This window comes from Macaca nemestrina, chromosome 14 (assembly GCF_043159975.1).
Source record: "Macaca nemestrina isolate mMacNem1 chromosome 14, mMacNem.hap1, whole genome shotgun sequence".
Classification (NCBI taxonomy): Eukaryota; Metazoa; Chordata; class Mammalia; order Primates; family Cercopithecidae; genus Macaca; species Macaca nemestrina.
Window position 1 is genome coordinate 34631884 of NC_092138.1, and position 24762 is coordinate 34656645.

General features: G+C 34.8%; 1 protein-coding gene and 2 pseudogenes across 4 annotated transcripts in view; 1 reads left to right on the forward strand and 2 right to left on the reverse strand.

Moving 5' to 3' along the window:
* The window catches only part of LOC105491847 (Janus kinase 2), a 162034-nt gene that overhangs the window by 91923 nt on the left and 45349 nt on the right, over nucleotides 1–24762 (forward strand). For all 4 annotated transcript variants that reach the window (XM_011758564.2, XM_024796070.2, XM_011758566.3 and 1 more), the window contains 11 exons: nucleotides 865–1022; nucleotides 2644–2755; nucleotides 4965–5151; nucleotides 5873–6000; nucleotides 8382–8516; nucleotides 9583–9670; nucleotides 13384–13511; nucleotides 14246–14384; nucleotides 16089–16240; nucleotides 16393–16543; nucleotides 17279–17415. In XM_011758564.2, the coding sequence (XP_011756866.1) occupies nucleotides 865–1022; nucleotides 2644–2755; nucleotides 4965–5151; nucleotides 5873–6000; nucleotides 8382–8516; nucleotides 9583–9670; nucleotides 13384–13511; nucleotides 14246–14384; nucleotides 16089–16240; nucleotides 16393–16543; nucleotides 17279–17415 (1515 nt within the window). The remainder of the gene's footprint in view (nucleotides 1–864; nucleotides 1023–2643; nucleotides 2756–4964; nucleotides 5152–5872; nucleotides 6001–8381; nucleotides 8517–9582; nucleotides 9671–13383; nucleotides 13512–14245; nucleotides 14385–16088; nucleotides 16241–16392; nucleotides 16544–17278; nucleotides 17416–24762) is intronic.
* Nucleotides 15693–18470, reverse strand: LOC139358130 (uncharacterized; annotated as a pseudogene).
* LOC112428478 (all trans-polyprenyl-diphosphate synthase PDSS1 pseudogene) lies at nucleotides 20078–21453 on the reverse strand (annotated as a pseudogene).

The following is a 24762-nucleotide window of genomic DNA, read 5'->3' on the forward strand; positions in this document are numbered from 1 at the left end:
AGGTGGGTGGATCACTTGAGGTCAGGAGTTGGGAGACCAGCCTGGCCAACATGGCGAGAACCTTGTTTACTAGAAATACAAAAATTAGCTGGGCATGGTGGCACACGCCTGTAATCCCAGCTACTCATGAGGGTTAGGTGGGAGGATTGCTTGAGCCTGGGAGGTGGAGGTTGCAGTAAGCCAAGATTGTGCCAGTGCACTTCAGCCTGGGCGATGGAGCAAGACCCTCAAAAATACCGCATGTTCTCACTCATCGGTGGGAATTGAACAATGAGCAATTGAACATCGGTGGGAATTGAACACTTGGACACAGGAAGGGAATCATCACACACTGGGTCCTATTGTGTGTGGTGGGGGAGTGATAGCATTAGGAGATATACCTAATGTAAATGACGAGTTAATGGGTGCAGCACACCAACATGGCACGTGTACATATGTAACAAACCTGCACGTTGTGCACATGTACCCTAGAACTTAAAGTATAATAAAAAAAAAAAAGAAAGAAAAGAAAAGAAATGCTCATGATTTCTAATCTCAACTTTTATATTGTATTAAATAGATTTCTAGCTGAGATAACTGGTATATTAGTCTAAGAAGGACATTGGAAAATAAAGTAAAACGATGGATATAGAATGAACTATAACTGGGAAGGTATGATAATCTGTATTTAGGAGGATCTTAAATATCAGACATAAGAATTTGTAATTCATATTGAGTACTGAGCCATAAAAGACATGTGAGCAATTTAGAAGAAAATGTATTTAGGTGAATTACTCTAAAAACATGGAATGAAAAAATTTTTCAATATTTAACATGGAGTTGACTTTCTAAAACGTGCTGTTTCTTTTTCTTTTCTCTGCTTAGGAAATTGAACTTAGCTCATTAAGGGAAGCTTTGTCTTTCGTGTCATTAATTGATGGATATTATAGATTAACTGCAGATGCACATCATTACCTCTGTAAAGAAGTAGCACCTCCAACAGTGCTTGAAAATATACAAAGCAACTGTCATGGCCCAATTTCGTGAGTAATACAGACTTAAAAGTAAATTTTTAGAAAAGTAAATGATATATTTACAAAGAAGATTTAACAGAGTGATACATGTATGTTTAGGAAAAAACATTAATTTGACAAGTTTTTTTAAACAAAAGGCTATTTGCAATCAGATTACATAATAATTAGAATTATTTAGTATATAATTTACCATCTGTATCCCAATCTATAATATTTATAACTTGTACAAATTTAACATTTGTTAATCATGCCTATGTGTGATTCGCTCCTGAATGTTAGTAAAAAAGACCTCCAATTTATGTGTTATTAATTTTAAAATACTGTAAGGAAGCCACAGTGCAAAATTTGAAAATGCTTTATTTTTGGATAGTCCATCTCCTACTGAAAGGTTCAAACACAAGATGTATATGATGTCCACATTTCTAGACTAGTGCTATGTAGAACTTTCTGCAGTGATGAAAATATTCTGTATCTGTGCTGTGTAACACAGTAGCCACTAGCTACATGTGGCTGTTTAGCATTTGAGATGTGGCTAGTGCAACCGAGGAACTGAATTTTAATTTCTTTACATTTAAATAGCTACATGTGGCTAGTAACTATCATATTGGCTCACATGGTTGTAGATCCTTATTTTAATACTGGGTAAAGCCAGCTATCATGTATAACATGCATAACATCTATTTAGCTTAAGTCCTAATGATCTCTTAGGTGGGATGTGGTTTATATTGACAGCAGATTTGAATAACTTGAGCAAAGGGAAAATCTGGGATCGTGAGCATACTATGTTCTTTGCATTTAACCTACCCCTAAGTATTTGAGAAAATACATCTTGGGTAATATAAAGACTTGATTTAGTCTGTGCTTAATATTTTTTTAGTAATGAATATGGTTGCTGTGAAAAAGTTGTACTACTTGAACTTCGTCTGTAATTTACATGTTAAATATTTTTAAAACTCCTTGCCTTTATTCATGTATCCATAAATTCATTCAAACATTCTTTTATTTATATTTACTGAGTAACTACTATGTGCAAGCATTGGTTTATATATTAGAAATATGGTGATAAGTGAAACAGAATGATTCTTGCTTTTGTATAGATTAGATTTTGCTTTTCTTTCAAGGTGTGCAGCTTCAAAAAACAGAAAATTTTAAAAATCAGTTGTCTTTGTCAGTTGCCATGGTTCTTCTCTTAGACTTTGTTATCATACTAAATAATAAAATCATGCATTCAGATTTCTATGTCAGTAACTGCTATTGTAGAAGAGATATAAATATTTTCTGACATATTATCTTTATGGTTAAATGAAGTTTTCAGAGAATATGATTTTAAAAATACTAACTTTGTAATCAGCAGGCAGAAAAATCAAATGAACAAATTGTTCTTTGTGATTTTGTCTTATTTTTATTGGTTTTTAAAGCTATATAATTGTCCCTTGAAATGGTTTGAACTTATGCAAAATAGCTTGGTACTTTGATTTTTTCCTTTGAAGGATTATTGCTAAACATATAAAGTAGAGGAGACAGTTCTGACAGTTTTAGATTTGACTTTTGATTTTTTTAGATGACACTTGGTCATAATGTTATGGTGCTTGCTATATTATCATTCAAATTGCTTCTTCTTTACCTTTAGGATGGATTTTGCCATTAGTAAACTGAAGAAAGCAGGTAATCAGACTGGACTGTATGTACTTCGATGCAGTCCTAAGGACTTTAATAAATATTTTCTGACTTTTGCTGTCGAGGTTAGTATGTCACACTTATTAATAGTAACACTTTAGTTCATTTAATTTCCTCTGCATATTATTTACCATATTTCCTTTTTAATACTCAGAATTATAGCTATATATAGGATATAACTAGTATAATGCTTAATTTCCTCAGAGATTCTGTACAAATAAATAAGATACAATTCCCAGGGTTTATATAAAAATATAAAATAATTTATGTCTATCTTTTTATTTTGCATTTATTTTATTTTCTGATGTTTTGGTGTTACCAGTGTGTCAAAAGGTATTTCATCAAGTGTCTTGATGTTTCTTTTTTTTTTTGCAAAACTGGAAATCCCTGCACATGATGTAGAACAAAATAAATTGGAAGCAAATTTTCTGTTTATTAACAGTGGTTACAGAATTACAGGAAACAGAATTAGAGAAAAATAGGGCAATAACAAAGAAACAGACACATTGAAGCACTTTTAACTGGTGATTTTCTAATATTAAGAATAGTGGTCTACAATGCATGTTTTAAAGGTAAAACCCCACTGTTAATACAGATCATCTTGGATCTCATCTGTGATTATTTACTATCACTTATGAGGCAATTTCATAGTATAAATCCTAAGAACATTTATAGAAGCTTCCAAATTTATCTTGATTTTTAAAAATAGAGAAAATAAGAATTTTGTTATTCAATTATTTTAATTTTTATAAAATGCAACTTATATTTGGCATATGTAGAGGGTAGATTACAGAAAGTAGGTTACACCATCACTTCACCTTTGTGTAAAACTGGTAATCTATCCTAATTTCAAAGTATCCTCTTACTATAACAGATAATAGTACATTATATTCAAGTATCAATTCAAAAACTATATATATATATTTTATGTTCACTGTATGTGCCAATCCTAATATGAGAGCTATATATTAGAGAGTTTATGCTACAGCCCTATCTTCAAGAAACTTATCTACTGGACAAACAAAAATTTTCAAGTATACAAAAAATTCTAAATCGAACATGTAATTATCTAGCATAGGCAAATATAGACAGTAACAGACAGGTTTACAATTATTAAGAAATGTTGGCTGGGTGTGTTGGCTCACGCCTGTAATCCCAGCACTTTGGGAGGCCAAGGCGGGTGGATCACGAGGTCAAGAGATCGAGACCATCCTGGCCAACGTGGTGAAATGGTGAAACCCTGTCTCTACTAAAATTATAAAAATTAGCTGGGCATGGTGGTGCACACCTGTAGTCCCAGCTACTTGGGAGGCTGAGGCAGGATAATCGCTTGAACCCGGGAGGCAGAGGTTGCAGTGAGCCAAAATTGTCCCACTGCATTCCAGCCTGGCAACAGAGTGAGACACTGTCTCAGAAAAAAAAAAAAAAAAAAACAAGAAAGGTCATTTGGCATAGGAAGAACTTGATTGACCTTGAGGTATTGGTAGATTTTATATAAATGTTTCTGAGTAGAATGAATATGTTTATAAAATGCACCTTAAAAAAATAGATGAACAAGTTCATAATATAGTGCATAAGGCAAATATTTAAAAACTGCAAAATATTAAAAATGTCATATTAAAGATAATTATACAAATACAATGGTGGTGCAGTGGAATGTCTGAATGTTCACCTTTGCTTGTGCAATGAGGTGAGCATGAGAGAGGACCTCTTAGAAAAAGTGGTACTTGAACTGAGTTTTGATGAATGAATAAAGAAAGGTTCACTGCTCAGAAGAAGTGGGTATACATTCTTAGGTAGAGAGATAGCATGAAGAGTTATCAAGGCATGAAGCAGCATGGCATTTGCTTGAAGTGATTTAAGTCATTTAATATGGCTGGAACATAGGTTGTATGTTGGCAGTGGCAGGAGCTGAGATTGGAGATGGAGGCAGAAACCAGCTCATGGAAGGCTCTATATGCTACATTTGTTTTAGGCTTTATCTTACAAATGATGGGAAGCTATTAAGGATGGTATTACTATTGCTATTAATTATCATTGCCTTCTTCCATACGTTTTCATAAAATCAACTTTTAAACCACTTTTATAGGCTGAGAAATTGTAAATTGCCCTTTTGAGGAACTAAGTACTTCTATTACTATACTGGCACTACATTGGATTCTTGGTTCAAATGTTTATTCCGTTGCTTGTTCTTGTGATATCATTTTGTCAGAATAATCACTATGATGTCCATTGTGAGTATCCCTCCCTTTCTTTATAACTAAACTTATACAGCGAGAAAATGTCATTGAATATAAACACTGTTTGATTACAAAAAATGAGAATGAAGAGTACAACCTCAGTGGGACAAAGAAGAACTTCAGCAGTCTTAAAGATCTTTTGAATTGTTACCAGATGGAAACCGTTCGCTCAGACAATATAATTTTCCAGTTTACTAAGTGCTGTCCCCCAAAGCCAAAAGGTAAGATAATTTTCTAGTTATTTTTAAATTACTGGTCATGGATTGTGTATGTGGTGTGAAGTATCTTTAGTACATTGATTTCAAAGGATATATGAAAGAAGCAGCTCTAAAAGTTAATTTTATCTTATTCTGTTGTACAAGCATCATCAAATAAGATTGTTTACTTTGGTTTTGGTGGTCTAGAAGTGACTTGAAGTTCAATTATTCTAAAATGAGATTTTAAACATAATAATTTTGTGGTATGATGTCATTTATTGAACTAGTAAGATCTCACTACTAAATTCTCATGTTGTTTTAAGTAAAAATTTTCATATACTTTGAGGATTTTAATTGCTGTATTTTAAAAATAAAGATAGTAAAGTTGGAAATTCCTTGAAATAATGAGGCTTACTATTAAAAATTATTAAAATTTCTGAAAAATTGTATGAGTTAAGGAAGTTACTATAATTTTGAATTAATGAAATAACTGGCAGGAATACATCAAAATTCAAATTACATTAGTTAAGAAAGTGATTATAATTTTGAATATATGAAGTAACTAAGAATAATACATCAAAGTTCAATGAGTTAACCCCTAAAATAATTTTCTATTATAAAAAAGAACAATGAGGAGTTATTAAGCATTTCTTATATATAGAACACATTTCATTTTACTCCTCCTTGGCGCAATTCATATTTTCAGTGTATTTTGATGTGATATATATGTATTTTATTTTTTCAGATAAATCAAACCTTCTAGTCTTCAGAACGAATGGTGTTTCTGATGTACCAACCTCACCAACATTACAGAGGCCTACTCATATGAACCAAATGGTGTTTCACAAAATCAGAAATGAAGATTTGATATTTGTAAGTCATTAGATACTGATTACTGTCTTTTTTGTCCTTTTAAAACAACATCTGTTTTCTTGATTTACATTCATGTGTCATTTGGAATTATTTTGTTTTAACATATACAAATTTAGTTGTGATTTAAGTATTTTTCCTTTGAAAGATATACCAACCTTGTGTTAGATGTTAGCAAAATTAATTATCTTAATTATCCTAAGAATGGAATCTTAATTTTCTTTTTGGAAATTTAAAAATGATTCTTCACAAAAATTAAAAATTAAAAATATACAAAGACCTATATTGTTACTCTCAAGTTATCAAGAAAATAAGGGAAATTCAAGGGGTTAAAAATAAAGAAGAAACTGAGACAAAAATCCAGCCATCTCTCAGTGTCCATGAGGGATTGGTTCCAGGACTACCCATGGATACCAAAATGTGAGGATACTTAAGTGGAACCTGTGGGTATGAAAAGTTGGCCCTCCATATACACGGGTTTTACATCCTATGAACACTGTATTTCTTTTAAAAAGTAACTAGTAATTATTTTTAAAAATTATTTATTTTTTAGAGGAGGACTTGCTCTGTCGCCCAGACTGGAGTGCAGAAATACTATATTTTCCATCTGAGTTTCCTTGCAGATGCAGAACCTGCTTTGCCAGTACAGAGGGCCCACTGGATTTATTGAAAAAATATCCACACATAAATGGACCTGTGCAGTCCAAACCCATGCTGTTCAAGAGTCAACTGTAATCCATAAGATCTGATAATTTGGCTGCCAGGTGGTGAGACTGGTGATCAGCCACATTTATCAAGGGGGTTAAGACTTAAAAGCAATTTAAAAGGGCCAGGTCTCAGACCTGCACAAGGCAAGGAGTTAAAAGTGAGACTATCCCTGAATAAAACTAGGACCCTTAAGTAAATACATCCTCAGTAAAACAATATATAGAATGTGAAAAATTCACCCACTGGCAAGCAGAGAAGAAAAGGAATTTTGTCATTTTTAATTGGGTTTCTAGTGAGGAAAAGCAGTCTCTCCTAAGAATTTGTCATCACAAGCTTTTGAATTTGGGTTTCATTATACTACCTACATAGACTGAGAAACTCTAAATTAAATGTGGTCCTCTCCTAATATTGTGTGGTGCTTAGAAGAAACAAAAAAATACTCTTAACCTAGGCAACCCATGATTCCCACAGATAAAACCATTCCAAACATGAGCTTTTAATAGAAAATTTAGAAGCATACAAGGAAATAATGCAGGATTAAGTAAGAGTCAGTAGACCAACAAACATCAAAATTAGAACTCCAGGAACTTCCTATCACAGAATTTTCAGATACAGACTATAAAATACATATACATGTTTAAAGATAGAAAAGGAATTGAAACCATGGAGAAATAAGACATTGTTTTAACAAACAAAAAAGATTTCAGGAAAACATAGAAATGATAAATACCGTCACTGACATTAAAACAGAATATACAGGATGAAAAGGAAATTACTTATAGCTGAAGAGAGATGTGAACTGCAAGCTAGATCTGAAGAAATTATTAAGAATGTAGGGGTTAGGGAGAAAGAAATGGGTTATATGAAAGAGGGATTAAGGGGCGTTAGGCAGAATGAGAAAGAACAACTGATATCTGAGCTCTTTAAGGAGACAAGTCCTCATGTGAATAATAGGAAACAGAGTGGCCAGGTAACTTGACTAACATTACAAAACTAATAAATAGTAGACCTTGGATTTGAACACAAGCAGCGTTACTTCAGAGTGCAGGCTTTCAACAATTACTTTGTAAAGATATGCAAGAAATACTAGTATTAGTAGTAATAGCTAATACTTAATGCACATTTACTATGTGTCATGGACTGTACTAAGGGCTTTTTGTATTTATTCACTTACTGTTTATAACAATCCTATGGGAAAATAGTTACTTTTCTCATTTTTCAGATGAAGAAACCAAGACAGCTGCAGCACAGAGATTAAATAGCCTGTACAAGGTCATAAAAGTGGTAATAAGAAAAAGTCAGATATTCTGCCTCTGCAGACCACATTCTCTATTGTACTAGTAGGAAAGGCAAACAAAATGATTCTCATGTAAGCAAATGTAGGTAAACACTGACTCTGTTTTTAAAAAGTGATAATTATAGCCCATTCAGGAGATTTCAAAACCAAGTAGAGCCAAAATACACTTAATTCATTAATCCTTGTTTTCTGTCTCTCATTAATATTTAAGGAAGCAGAATAAAAGAATTAATTTGGAGTCTCAAATCTGGATTTAGACTCTAAGGAAAATACTTGCTTATGGATTAAAAAAAAATTCTTCCTCGTTGAACGTATTTTCTTGTTCCTACTTTGTTCTCCATCTTTACTCATTCTTTACTTTTACCTTTTTCTCTTGAAGAATGAAAGCCTTGGCCAAGGCACTTTCACAAAGATTTTTAAAGGCATACGAAGAGAAGTAGGAGACTATGGTCAACTTCATGAAACAGAAGTTCTTTTAAAAGTTCTGGATAAAGCACATAGAAACTATTCAGAGGTGTGTATGTTCTTTAGTTCATGTAGTTTATGCTGTTTAAAGATGTACTCTCATATTCATACAACATACTCGTGTGCAGCTTTTCAAAATTGTAAGTTTTAAATGTATCAAGGACTTCTCTGAGGATATATTCTTGTGGGGCTATAGAATTACAGGGTTTGAAAATTACAGGATTACAAAAAATTAATTCCAAACTAATTATGTTTAGCATGTTAGGAGTGTTATTACATTTCTGCATATACTGTGGCCATGATTTTCAAACTTGGCTCCCCAGAGCTTTATGGGTTACACAGAGGTTCTTCTACAATTTCATTTATTTAAAAAAAAAAAAAGTTTCAAAGGCACTGTACTAAGGAACATACTTAGTGAAATCTGGATGCCTCTGGGCATCATCCAGAGATGCTAGCTGGCAGACCCTGTGGCCAGTTGCCAGAGCTCCGAACACAGCAAGATATGATACTTACAATATCTTAAAGGGTGTTAGTGGAAGATGATGTGAAAAGTTCAAGCCAAAGAGTTGTTCTAATCCAGAACACCACAGTATTGGTGATCGTGATTCACTAAACAGTCATACCCAGTGGTTCTAGTCAATGTCTAGTGGAATTGGAGTGATGTTAAAACTATGCTAGTGTCCTAACACAGATGTCATGATATTTTATCTGCACATTTTTAATTCTTTAGGAAGTATTATTTAAAGGCTACATCCATCTAACTCAGTTCCCTATATCTATCTCTGATGTCTACCTCTGGTTGTACATCTGTCCTCTATTTCAGGTGTTAAGCATCAAGCCTGTTTGACTGGCATCATTCATGATTCCTGTACCACTCTTGCTGTCTCTCACTTTGATCTCCATATTCCAGACTTACACAGGGGTTTCCTCAGAACGTTGATGGTCGTTGCAGGTCCATATAAAGGGACCAAAGCACATTGTATCCTTATCTATAGTCATGCTGAGAGTAGGAGAAAGTGCATCTTTATTATGGCAGAGAGAATTTTCTGAACTGAGTACTTATGGACAACAGTCAAACAACAATTCTTTGTACTTTTTGTTTTTCTTTTCCTTAGTCTTTCTTTGAAGCAGCAAGCATGATGAGCAAGCTTTCTCACAAGCATTTGGTTTTAAATTATGGAGTATGTGTCTGTGGAGAGGAGAGTAAGTAAAACTACAGGCTTTCTAATGCCTTTCTCAGATCATCTATTTTTGTTTATATAGAAAATTCAGTTTCAGGATCACAGCTAGGTGTCAGTGTAACCCATAATTTAACAGGAATTAAATATTTTTGAAACTGAAAACACTGTAGGACTGTTCAGTTATATCTTGTGAAAAAGGAAACCAATGAATAAAGTTAAAAGTAGAAGGTTACAATGCCCAAACAATAGAGTATTATAGGAAACAAATGTCTATAATATTTTGTGTTCATGACAGCAAAAGAGATTATGGCAGGTTCAACATAGCATTGGAATAACTGGCCTTTTCATTACAAACTTCTCTGGAATTATGAAGACAAAGCATATAAATGATACACTTAATTTTTAATGGAACTGACTGAAAATATTGTGTTGATATGATACTAGATATATTTTTTGGTTAAATTTAGGTTGTTCATAGAAACTACTAAAAGTATAAATCATACCCCAAGCTTTAATAGTATACAGGCATGCCTCATTTTATTGCACCTTGCTTTATTGTGCTTCTTAGATATTGTATTTTTTACATATTGAAGGTTTTTGGCAACCCAGTGTCTAGCAAATCTGTCGGCAACAGTTTTCCAACAGCATGTGCTCATTTCATGTCTCTGTGTCACATTTTGGTAATTCTGGCAACATTTCAAACTTTAAAAAAAACCATATGGTGATCTGTGATCAGTAATCTTTAATGCTAGTATTGTAATTATTCTGGGGTGTCTCAAACAGAGAGAATATAAGAAGGCAAACTTCATAGATAAATGCAGTGAGTGGTCTGACTGCTACATCAATGAGCCATTCCTCTGTCTCTCTCCCTCTCCTGGGGCCTCCCTATTCCCCAAGACAACAATATTGAAATTAGGCCATTTAGTAATCCCATAATGGTCTTTAAATGTTCAAGTGAAAGGAATATTCACCCATCTCTCACTTTAAATCGAAAGCTAGAAATGAAGCAGCAAATGTTGATGTGGAAGCTGCAGCAAGTTATCCAGAAGATGTAGCAAAGACCACTGATGAAGATGGCTTAGTGAGGAAGGCATGCTGAAAGCCAAGACAGGCTGAAAGCTAGGCCTCTTGCACTAAAAAGGCAAGTTATGAATCCAAAGGAAAAGTCCTTGAAGGAAATTGAAAGTGCTACTACTGTGAGCACATAAATTACAAGAAAGTGAACAGCCTTATTGATGATACAGAGAAAGTTCTAGATAGAAGATCAAACCAGCCACAACATTCCCTTAAGCCAAAGCCCAATCTAGAGCAAGACCTTACTGATCTTCAGTTCTATGAAGGCTGAGAGAGGTGAGGAAGCTGCAGAAGAAAAGCTGGAAGCTACAAGAGGTTGGTTCATGAGGTTTAAGAAAAGAAGCCATGTCCACAGCATAAGTGCAAGATGAAGCAGAAAATGCTGATGTGGAAGCTACAGATAGTTATCCAGAAGATCTAGCAAGGACCATTGATGAAGATGGTGACACTAACAAACAGATTTTCAAATGTAAACAAAACAGCCTTCTGTTGGAAGAATATGCCATCTAGGACTTCCACAGCTAGTGAGGAGAAGTCAGTGCTTGCCTTCAAAGCTTCAAAGGACAGGCTGACCCTCTTGCTAAGGGCTAATGCCACTGGTGACTTGAAATTCAAACCAGTGCTCATTTACCATTCCAAAAATCCCAGGGCTCTACAAATTATGCTAAGTCTACTCTGCCTGTGCTCTATAAATGGAACAATAAAGCCTGGATGACAGCACGTCTGTTTATAGCATGGTTTACTGACTATTTTAAGCCCATTGTTGAGATCTGCTCAGAAAAAAAGATTGCTTTCAAAGTATTACTGCTCATTGACAATGCACCTGGTCACCCAAGCACTATGATGGAGATGTACAAGGATATTCATATTATTTTCATGCCTGGTAACACAACATCCGTTCTGCAGCCCATGGATCAAGGAGTAATTTCAACTTTCAAGTCTTATTATCTAAGAAATACATTTTGTAAGGCTAAGCTGCCATAGATAGTGATTCCTCTGGTGGATCTGGGTAAAGTAAGTAGAAAAACTTACGGAAAGGATTCACCATTCTAGATGCCAGGAATAGCATTCATGGTTCATGGAAGGAAATCAAAATGGTAACATTAATAGGAATTTGGAAAAGTTCATTCTAACCCTCCTGGATGACTTTGAGGGATATGGTACTTTAATGAAGGAGGTCACTGCAGAGGTGGTGGAAACAGTAAGAGAACTAAGAAGTGGAGCTTGAAGATGTGACTCAATTGCTACAATCTCATGATTAAACCCTTAAAGAATGAGGCGTTGCTTCTTATGGATCAGCAAAGAAAGTGGTTTCTTAAGATGGAATCTACTCCTAGTGATGATGCTGTGAACATGGTGAAATGACAACAAAAGGCTTAGAATATTACATAAACTTGGTTGATAAAGCAGTGGCAGGGTTTGAGAGGACTGACCCTGTAAAGTTCTACTGTGGGTAGAATGCTATGAAACAGCATTGCATGCTACAGAGAAGTCTTTCATGAAAGGAAGAGTCTGCAGTGAATATCATTGTTGTCTTATTTTAAGAAACTGCTGCAGCCACCTGAACTTTAAGCAGCCACCACCATGATCAGTCAGCAGCCATTAACATCAAAAGGCAAGATCCTCCGCAAGCAAAAAGATTACAACTTTCTGAAGGCTCAGATTATCATTAGCACCTTTTTTGGCAATAAAGTATTTTTTAAAAGTATATTCTTTTTTTTTTTTTTAAAGATATAATGCTGTTGCACACTAAATAGATTCCATTATAGTGTAAATACAAGTTTTATATGTATTGGGATACCAAGAAATTAATGACTTGCTTTATTATGGTAGTCTAAAACCAAACTGGTAATATCTTCGAGGTATGCCTGTATTTTAGTGCCTCACAAAGTTTACATTCAAGAAAATTGTTTATATAATTCCCTATTTTCCACTAGTAATGCAGATTAAATCCACATCTACACTTGTATAACATTTTTTCATATCTTTGAAAATTGATAGTATTTTCAAAAGCAGTGGTTTGGAACCTGTTATATGGAGGTATCTGAGAGGCTCCTGTGGACCACGAAGGAGTCCAGGATTGTTTTTGGAAGCCAACACTTGTTTTTCTGGAAAAATATGTTTTATATTTTTTTTTTAAAAAAAGTTTTAAAGATAAAGCAGCACAAAACATTTTTGTATTTTTTGCAGAATAAATTAAAAGATTAAATGGAGCTAGAACTCAAATTCTCCTTTATGTCTATAATACTATAGACATTGTTAGTAATTTTTGTGTGTAGAAGAACTTCAGGAAGGTTTGAATGTCTAAAATGTTATGTGGATGATAAATTAAGTGAGAAATTTTCATTTTTTTAAAAAAAACAGCCATAATTCAGTACTAATATATAAAGGTGTGCTGGTATATTATATATTATACATTTACGTTATATATATATAAAAAATAACATATAATTGTTTAGACTCCTACTCTTGCTGTTGTAAGTAAACTAAAAACCAAAAATATAATGCTGTGTATCCACTAAGTTTTCTTTGAAGTTTTGAGTTTTGCCTAATTTACTTTCTTTACCTATAATAGTCACATGTAAGTATATGAAGATTTAAATTACATATATTTAATTATATTTATACTTAAGCCTTATTATTACTTATATTTTAATGCAGATATTCTGGTTCAGGAGTTTGTAAAATTTGGATCACTAGATACATACCTGAAAAAGAATAAAAATTGTATAAATATATTATGGAAACTTGAAGTTGCGAAACAGTTGGCATGGGCCATGCATTTTCTAGTAAGTAGTATATCCATTTTATCAAAAAGACACTGTTTTATTTTATAAAACAATATACAAATTATCTTTACCTGGAAACAAAAAATAAATCTGTAATTGGATGCCAATTCATGTAAAACAGTCTGTGTTAGGTGATAAAAGAGATTACTTTAGGCATATGTTTATGTATGTAAAATCACTTTTGAAAAAAAGTTTTGTCATCCCATCAATATCTTAGAACTACTAATAGTCTGTATTTTGTGTCTTTTGGATTTAGAAAATCCAACCAAAAATTATGCAGCAACATGTGCTTCTCTATTTTTGGGCCATTGTACATTATGGTCCATGAGAAAGCAGCGTTGACAGAGAAGAGTACCAGAGGGCCTGCCAGTGATCAGACCCCTCAGGGTGCCACCTATGTTCTGCTGCAGAACTGAAGTAGTGTTTCTTAATGTCAGCTCCCATCCAGAAACACAAACCATCTCAGCCTTAGAACTCACATTAAGTGGCATTGGGTAGTTTTAATTTATTCATTTCATCACAAGCATAGATTATTGTGTTATTTAAAATGTAAAACAGGAAGCATAGTTAGGAGTCATAAATTTCCTTTTTTCTCAATGCATGCCTCCAAATTAATATTTATTATACTATCTTATATATTTTTCTTCTTTAAATCTGTTTTGGGGGCTTGAACTACTAAATGCTCAAATATTTGTGGATTGATATTTGAATATATGTGCGTTTAACTCTAATAGGAAGAAAACACCCTTATTCATGGGAATGTGTGCGCCAAAAATATTCTACTTATCAGAGAAGAAGACAGGAAGACAGGAAATCCTCCTTTCATCAAACTTAGTGATCCTGGCATTAGTATTACAGTTTTGCCAAAGGACAGTAAGTTCTAGAGGGATTATATATAATGTTACTAAACTTTACTTGGGCAGTGGTGTAAAGAGCATGTTGTTAATTTTCCTTGAACTCCACTTAATTCATATGTTCCTGATTAATAATAAAAGTATCTATCACTTTTAGCCATTTAAATTGTTAGTTAAATCTTAGTCTCTATTTTTCTTATAAGCATATAACTATGGACTGTGAGGTGATTTTTTAAAAACAGTTTTAATCTCTATATATGAAGGATAGGATTTTATCTATTTTTAATATGAGGTTTTCTAATATTCCTTGAGCCACAAGTACATTTTCTAAATATTTTTTTCTTCTCATCACTAAATAAAAATTTATCTAGCCTGAGATCTTAGGATTTTTTTCTACCCTCTGTGAAGAAATTAGTTTAATTATCCAGCTAATTCTGACTTTTTAAAACCTTAAAAAACTTTCATTTGTGTTTGTTAATCTTTACTACTTAACACAGTGGGTTAAAAATACAAATTTCAGTCAGATAGTTGAGAGGGGTTTTTTGGGGGGTCTAGATAATTATAAATGAATTTTGTTATCTTAGCTAATTTGTCTAATTGGATGTTCCAAATTTAGATTCTAAATTGATCAATTTAAGCCAATAGTACATAATGACTTATCTGACAGTGAAGACAGTGATAATTGGGCAGTAGTACAAGAGTATGGCACAAAATTCTTACAGGGTCTTACATCTGGTATTCTGGGAAATTTTATCCTTTGGAATCAGAAGTGAAGATGGAAAAAAATGTATTCATATGGTGAACGTAGTTTTCAATCAATCAATTTGTCTGTCTATGTCAGAATACTAGAAAGTAGGGTTATATTGCTGCTTCCTTTCTTGAATACAGTCCTTCTGGTGGAATCAAAGACCACAGAAACTTTGCTTGAGAAATTCCACGATTTGAGCAGAGCCCACCTGTATCAATTCCATATACCTAGAATATTTTGGTGCAATTTAGCCATGCCTCAGCTATAAACGCTTGTTGGTCCTTGGTTTTTTTTATCATCTGCAAGTGAGAATTGCCAAGGCTATTAAATCAGTAGAACATCTCTGAATGATGTAACATTACCTTATGAAGAAATACCAAAAAGTATCATGGGACAATTTTAGGATAAACTATATTAAAAAAAAAAAAAGATTTGGCCAGGCGCAGTGGCTCATGCCTGTAATTCCAACCCTTTGGGAGACTGATTGCTTTATCACTTAAGCCCAAGAGGTCAAAGCATAGTGAGCTGCAATTGTGCCACTGCACTCCAGCCTGGGTGACAGAGTGTCACCCTGTCTCAAAAAAAAATTTTTTTTTTTTGAAGGTAAAACTAACGAAAAATGGTATGCCAGTTGAGACACTATGGTTTAATGGAAAGATTAATTGATTCAGAACTCACTGTACAGGATTCTAATTCTGTCTCTGCTGCTAACAAATTGTGTGGCTTCGGGCAGATTACTTAATCATGTGTCTCCATGTTGTCATCGTTGAAGATGAGATATTGAACTAGATGACCTTGAAGGTCCCTTCTGGCTCTTAAGCTTATGCAGTCATGTGCACTTACACATCCACCCCCTCCAAAATGCAGAAAATAGACCTGATTATTCAAATGATTTGAACTTTAAAGCTATTTACATATAAAAGATTGGTTTACTTGTGAATTATTTAACCCTACTCTGTTCTTATCATTTAAAAGTTCTTCAGGAGAGAATACCATGGGTACCACCTGAATGCATTGAAAATCCTAAAAATTTAAATTTGGCAACAGACAAATGGAGTTTTGGTACCACTTTGTGGGAAATCTGCAGTGGAGGAGATAAACCTCTAAGTGCCCTGGATTCTCAAAGAGTAAGTTTATATATAGACTAAGTTAGAATTACTCTATCTCTGAACTTTCATATTACTTTCACATGATTTGTATTTTTTAGCCCATCTAATTTTTAAAAGAAGGTTGGTGTGGCATTACACAATTTATTCTCTTTGTGGTTCTTTAATTATAGAAGCTGCAATTTTATGAAGATAGGCACCAGCTTCCTGCACCAAAGTGGGCAGAATTAGCAAACCTTATAAATAATTGTATGGATTATGAACCCGATTTCAGGCCTTCTTTCAGAGCCGTCATACGAGATCTTAACAGTTTGTTTACTCCAGGTATGTATTTATGGAGTGATCTTATTGATTTTCCAGCTTTCTATCTTTATTGTATTTAATGAATCATTACTAATTTTTAATTCCTTTAAAACATTTTCTTGATGTCATTTAGGCCCTCTTAATTTCTTATGTTCATATGGCTTTTCATGCTTTATACATATTCTAATCTCCTTGAGTGAGAATTATTTCCTTTTTTAAAAAAAGACCTTTTCTCTTTCAGTAACCTAATTTTAGTTTTCCATTTAATGAGTTGTAAATTATAGTGTTGTTTTTTTTTCTGCTTAAATTGACTTTAAAAAAATCAATTCTTTTTAACGTTTCTCATATTTTATAATTGATTGATTTTCTAAACATGAGCTGTATTTGTTTTGGTTTGTTCTCTCGTTTTTCAAAATACTGAGCTGAAATGCATGTGTTTGACCTATAGGTGCTTTCTACCCTAGTACTACTCACCTTTCTCACAATAAATATCAGTATATTACCTTACTTTATGAATATGAAAACTACTTATTTTGGAAAACAAATATTTATCCTTTGCAAAGTCTCTCTTGAAAGCCTTTCAGATTATGGGTAATGATTAAAGGCTCCCATTAATATAATCTAAATTATTTGAGTTTCCCTGTATCATTTAGTATTTGTAACTCATGATTATTTTGGCCAACTTGAATGTATATCAGTTTAGTCCAGAGAATTTTATTTGCTAACTTAAGGTGGTAATATTCTTTATTTCTCCAGATTATGAACTATTAACAGAAAATGACATGTTACCAAATATGAGGATAGGTGCCCTAGGGTTTTCTGGTGCCTTTGAAGACAGGGATCCTACACAGTTTGAAGAGAGACATTTGAAATTTCTACAGCAACTTGGCAAGGTAAATTGTCAGAAGTTTTTCAAATAGAGTATAATCCTTTCATTTAGGAAAAACTTAGAGTGTTTCTAAAGTTCACTTTCTACAACATTTTAAAGAGTGCTTGTAGAAAAAAAAAAAGGTTTGGTTGTCAGATGTTGGAGAAATGCTGTGTTAAATAAACAGCTATCTTTACTGAATGAAGGGGGCCAGCCCCTCCACACCTGTGAGTAATTCTCATCAGGTGGGATGAGAGACTGAGAAAAGAAATAAGAGACAAATTATACAGAAAGAAAAGTGGGCCGGGGGGACCACCACTCAGCATATGGAAGACCCGCACCGGCAGCGGTCTCTGAGTTTCCTCAGTATTTATTAATTACTATTTTAACTATCTCAGCAAGAGGAATGTGGCAGGAGAGCAGGGTGATAGTGGGGAGAAGGTCAGCAAGAAAACATGTGAGCAAAGGAATCTGTGTCACAAGTAAGTTCAAGGGAAGGTACTATGCCTGGATGTGCACGTAGGCCAGATTTATGCTTCTCTCCACCCAGACATCTCAGTGGAGTAAAGAATAATAAAGCAGTATTGCTGCCAACATGTCTCGCCTCCCGCCACAGGGTGGTTTTTCTCCTATCTCAGAATTGAACAAATGTACAATCGGGTTTTATACATTCAGTTCCCAGGGGCAGGCAGGAGACAGTGGCCTTCCTCTGTCTAACTGCAAGAGGACTTCCTCTTTTACTAATCCTCCTCAGCACAGACCCTTCAGGGGTGTCAGGCTGGGGAATGGTCAGGTCTTTCCCATCCCATGAGGCCATATTTCAGACTGTCACATGGGGAGAAACCTTGGACAATACCCGGCTTTCCAGGGCAGAGGTCCCTGCGGCTTTCCGCAGTGCATTGTGCCCCTGGTTTATCGAGACTGGAGAATAGCGATGACTTTTACCAAGCATGCTGCCTGTAAACATTTTGTTAACAAGGCACATCCTGCACAGCCCTAGCCTTAAACCTTGATTCCATACAACACGTGTTTTTTTGAGCTTAAGGTTGGGGCAAAGTTACAGATTAACAGCATCTCAGGGCAAAGCAATTGTTCAGGGTACAGGTCAAAATGGAGTTTCTTATGTCTTCCTTTTCTGCATAGACAGTAACACTCTGATCTCTCTTTCTTTTCCCTACAACTGAAGAACTTTTCAGAGGCTTTAACATGTAATGTGCATGGAACATCTTCAAGAGGATGATGAATTAGGCAGTATTACTCAAATTGACTTGACCAAGAGACTGTTTCTTGGTAGCAGGAGTTCATTGTAAGTGATTCAGTGAAATAGAGAAAGGAATACATAAGCTTTTCTACCTGCCTTTCTGCCTTTAGTCATCTCAGGGAGAATTAATCTTATTGCTTAGGGTCTAGGATTTTGACTGTGCCCTATTCACTAGCAGAGGCTCTGTCTATTAAAAGGTCATACAGTCATGTATAACCTACATATTGTAAGTAAGATACCAGGGAATGCTCAGTTCTTAGTAGGTCCAACCATAGCGGTAAGCTCTCTCTTTTTCACATAAGCTTGCTAGGATAAGGTTCTCACTAGTAAGTACCATATTAATGTTGTCTGTTATTATCAGCTATTCCTAAATTCATATTTTCCTGACATATCTCCAGATGTCATTGATTTTCCTCTTTTCTGGGAACTTACAGCATTTATTGTTTCTTCTATACAACTTAATCACATAGTCTTTTGTTGTTTATTAGATCTTGGTTTTTGTTTGCGTGCCTTTTTTTTCCTTGACTTAAAAAAAGTTCCTTTAGATCCCAACAGATTACTAGGCACACAATTTTGTCATATATTGTCAAAACAATGGAATACATACTGGTATTTAAGAAGTAGACATAACAAAGAATACATCAAAAGATCACTAATTTAGATTAACAAAAGGGAAACAGCAGACTAAATTATAAAGTTATCTTTTCAAGTATTTTTTTTCTAGTTATGAAAGTGATATAGATACTGCTTTTAGAGAAATTGGAAGATATTACGATGAAGATACATTCCATTTGTTGTAGTCTCTGAACAACTACACAATTTCTTTCAATAGTGAAACCATTCTATATATACAATTCTATACTTGCTATTTTTCATATATCAAGATTTTCCCATTAATATTCTTTTGAGACATAATTTTAAAAGTGAATACACCATAATTTATTTACAACATTTCCCCATTATTGTAATTTTGAGTTAATTTTCTTTTGCTTTTTAAAATTTTTCTGTGAGCTTAAAATTCTTTTAAACATAAGTAAATTGAAGAGAGTCTAAAAAGGGATTTTCAAAATATATGTACAATGAAATATATTTCTTAGTAATTTAGTTTGTAGGAAATGAAAGGAAAATGGTGTAATCATTAGTCAGTCATAGATATTTTAATGTGGATATTTCCTATCTGCATTTAACATCATAATTTTACTTTCATCTTTTGTTTGTTTGAAGTAATTGATGTGTTCCATGGTTTGTCTAGCTATTTGTATTGCCTTATTGAAGCCATTCCTACAAAAATGATTGCATGTCACCTTTTCATTTTATAAAAATTAGCTACTGTATCCCTTTAAGTTATCCTTTTCAATTAGTGGTATGGTGAAAATATTCCAAAGAGGGATGTATATTTAAAATTATTTTCATATTTTTTAAGCCAAGAGAAATAATGGTATATATTTTTTATTTTTAAAAAAATATTTTCATACTGTTTGTAAAAGGAGCCAAGAAACTATTGTGAAATATTTTCTTTTGCTACTTGAAATCTGGATTGTTTTTGCTTTCTTCCTTTATCCTCATGCTTATATTCTTTTTTTTTTAATTTTAACATGGATTATTTATTTGTGTAATAGCCTTACATGTGGATGTTAACAGTGTAAACAGTACCACATATAACCATCAAGATACCTCAATTAGAATTTATAGGACTAGAATGACAGATTCAGATGGTTTAATTACATTTTAAAAGTTTTCTGAAAAAACTTTTGCAATAAAAAAATAAATTGCCCATCAATAAGTTTGATATCTGTTAAAATGATTTTTGGTTATCTGCAGATGAAGCAAACAAAGTGTATTCTCCACATTTTTTAGGCACAGTCTGGTGAGATAGCTGCCAGAAAGAACAGAAAGAGTTGTCATTTATCTCTTGTGAGGACAATTTCTGAAAGTTGAATGAGGGTATCTCTTTCTGGGGATGGTCAAAGTTTACTGATCTCTCTTACTGCTTCACGGCAGTACTGCTGGGTGAGGTAGGTTGTTTGTTGCACACCATCACTCTGTAATACATACTGTGGAGCTCTGTCTGTATCTCCCGGCAAACTGAACCATCTCATGATCATAGCATTAATTTCTGGGAACTGCTGACAGGCAAACCCGACAGGACCAGTGGCTAACCCGAGATTCAGATCAGCTGATGTTGGTTTACCCATGTTAGAACATGAGGTGAAGTCCAGTACATCATCTATTAGCTGAAAAGCTATTCCTACATTTTCTTCGGTACTGATAGGAGATCTCATGCGCCACTGGGTCCGGGCATCCTAGAACAGAGACTGCTTTACAACTGTTGGCTATCAGGCTTGCAGTCGTCTTGAAGGTCTTTTCAAGGTAGTGTGCAAATCTTTCATTCTCATTTTCTTTTGACCCAAGCTGAAGAAATTCACCACACACCAAATCTTCAATAACTTGGGTTAAAATAGATATAACAGTTGTATTTCCAATTTGTGCCAGAGCTATAGATACTACAGAAAGAATTAAATCTCCAGCAAGAACAGCCTTCTTTTCACCTCAGATCTTACTGTGTGTTTTTCTATTCGAGAACTTGCATCATCAATAACGTCATCGTGAACCAGACTAGCAGTGTGGATTATTTCTGCAATTAAGGCTGTGGCGCGCTGGCTAGCTAGCATATGTCAGAAGTTATTATGACTATTACATGCTTGGGCCATTAGCACCATAATAATTGGTCGAAAGGCTTTTCCTTTTACATCAGAGTAGTACTCAGACATTTCCTTAAGTTCTGTTGTTGATACAGGCAGTTCCTTTTTTTTTTTTTTTTTTGAGAGGGAGTCTCGCTCTGTCGCCCAGGCTGGAGTGCACTGGTCAGATCTCAGCTCACTGCAAGCTCCGCCTCCTGGGTTCACGTCATTCTCCTGCCTCAGCCTCCTGAGTAGCTGGGACTACAGGCGCCGGCCACCACGCCCGGCTAATTTTTTGTATTTTTAGTAGGGATGGGGTTTCACCGTGTTAGCCAGGATGGTCTCGATCTCCTGACCTCCTGATCCTCCCGCCTTGGCCTCCCAAAGTGCTGGAATTACAGGCGTGAGCCACGGCGCCCGGCCCTGTGAGCAGTTCCTTTCTAATGTCCTCGTACAGACCTTTCAAGTCTCCCCAACCGAGTTTGAAAGGATCGGTATTTCTCACCACTGTGTGTTTTAGTGTACGGGGTTGTGTGATGAAACCGTGATATACTGTATACATTTGGACAGGCCGGTGTTAAATGCGTCACAAGATTAAAATAGGACAAGTCAAGTCCCTTCCGCCTATGAGCCTGCACTAGGCATTGGCAGCGGCGGCCCCGCCAGGCTCGGGGAGCCGGGCCCAGGTCTCCACGCCGCTGGCCCCAGGAACAGCCCCGCGCTGCCACGCCACCAGCGCCAGGCCATGGTCTGAAAGTCGTGGCAAGACGGCGGCTCCACCTCTGGCCTGTGATCCTCCTCCTGGGACCTGGAGCCTGAAACCTCTTATGTTCTTTATATCCTTTACCTTCTCACTTCACTCCCAGCTGTTTTGAAATCCTCTTTATTCCTTTTTCCTCCGTGGTGCAGATCTGGGATTCAGAAATCAGGATCTTAGTGTGACTACTTTGAAATTATCAGCATCACTCTTAATCTTCTCTGAATATGATTTTTATTTTCCTCTCTTCCCATCATTAGCTAACATCTTGGCCCACATTCCTTGAATACTTTCAGTACTCATTGTTTTCTGGTCACCTTACTTCCTGCCGTTATTTTGGATGCCCTTCCAATACTTAAAAAAAAAAAAGATTCCTTGGCTTCTCTACCCCAAACTTATGATTACATTAAATGAGTTCATTTTGAATTCTATAATCCCCTGTAATAACCTTAGGAAATTTCCTATCCTGAAATCTCCCTGTCTGACTATAACTTTATAGCCTTTGGCTTTTTTCAACATAAATGCCTTATTTTTGATATCTTTGGTATTGCTAGTGTCTTTCACACTTTCTTCTTATTGGAACGTAAATTGGTGACCCTTTCTGGAGAGCTTCTCATAGAGCAGTTTGTATCAAGGGCCTTTAAATGTTCATATCTTTTAAACTACTTTCACTGGTATCTACAATTATATTACCCCCCCCCCTTCCCTTGATTATCTGCTTCACTTTTCCTAGTACGGGAACAATACAACTTAGCATTTTTAAAATTGTGCTTCCATCCCTCAAACACTGTAAGAAAAAAATCAAATATAAATCTTGATTGTTTTCATTGAAAACTGATTTCCAACATTGGTTAGGCACTTAAGACTCTTACTGGTTGTATTAGTCTGTTCTCATGCTGCTAATAAAGACGTACCCGAGACTGGGTAATTTATAAAGGAAAGAGGTTTAATTGACTCACAGTTACCCATGGCTGGGGAGGCCTCAGGAAACTTACAATCATGGCAGAAGGCACCTCTTCACAGGGCAGCAGGAGAGAGAATGAGTGCCAGCAGAGGAAATGCCAGACACTTACAAAACCATCAGATCTCATGAGAACTCACTCACTATCACCAGAACAGCATGGAGGAAACCACCCCCATGATTCAGTTGCCTGCCACCGGGTCCCTCCAATGACATGTGGGGATTATGGGGTTTACAATTCAAAATGAGATATTGGTGAGGACAGTGCCAAACCATATCACTGGTAGTTCTTTTACTCTCCCTTATTTGATTTCTTTTCTGGTCCTATCTCAGACTCTTCTGGTTTTCTATCTTAAATCTTTCTTTTCACTGAATTTTTCTTCATCTCCTTCTTCCATAAGAAAAATAGAGGCATTCCAAGTTAAAAGTGAGACTGATTTTTGCCTATCAAAGTGATAAAGATTTATAAAAAGTATAATGACCATCGTTGGCAGAGATGTGATGAAATACACATTTTCCCACTGCTTATTGGAACATCAAATGGTAACCACTGCCAGAGAGCTTCTAATGCAGTGTGTATCAAGGCCCTTTGAAATGTTCTTATCTTTTGAACAGCTATTTAAGTATCTTTAATAGAGATATACACAAATATTTATTTATAAGAATATTATTGCAATGACATGACTGTATTTAAAAAATTTTCTTAGTGTACATTTATGTTTACAATGTTAAAAATTAGTGCATTCATGTGACTATACAATAATTAAAAATCATTAATTTCAAGGAATATATAGTGGCACTGGAAAATAAATTTTATGAACACACTGTTAAGTAGAGGGAAAGAAGATAAAACTCATTTCCTACTTTTGTTTTCTAAAATATGTTTTGGAATAATTTCTCACAACAGCCTCATGAGATAGACATTTTATAATTCTCTACTTTAAGGAAGAAAAGCCTCATTTTAGGGAGATGTGAATTGTCTATGGTCACAGAGAGAGCAAGTTGTGGATCAATATTCTAGTTCCAATCTGACTTGAGAGTCCTGGGTCTATCCACCTTGTTGTGTGGCCTTCTAAACTGTGTAATTATAGATTTAACTCTGAGCCTATGTGGTCTAGGTTTTTTTAAAAATTGACTTCAAGTATATAAGTGAAAATATAGTCACTTAGAATCTTGTAACTCAAGAACTACATTGTTTTATCCTGTAAGAATGCAATAATATCCAAAATACACTAATTTGATTAATATCAAAAACCTATAATTTATTTAAATGTTATAGCAACTTACCAATTCTATGTAGTTAATGAGTCTTAGGTAAAAGAGTGGATTTCTTTAAAGACATCTTCAAAAAAAAAAAAAAAAAAAAGAGTAGAGTCATCCCATAGGCTAAAAGTTTCTTACTTCTTAATTTGTTTCGGCTGCTATAACAAAATACCATAGAGTGGGTAGCTTAAACATCAGACATTTATTTCTCTCAATTCTAGGGCCTGGAAAGTCTGAGTTCAAAGTTCTGGCAGGGGTTGGTTTCTGGTGAGGTTTCTTCTTGGCTTGCACATGGCCGTCTTCTTGCTGTGTCCTCACATGGGAGAGATTGCTGTAATGTCTCTTCCTCTTATAAGGGCACTAGCCTTGTCACATGAGGGTTCCACCCTTATAACCTAATTTAACTTTTATCACCTCCTCACAAGGCGCTATCTCCAAATACAGTCATA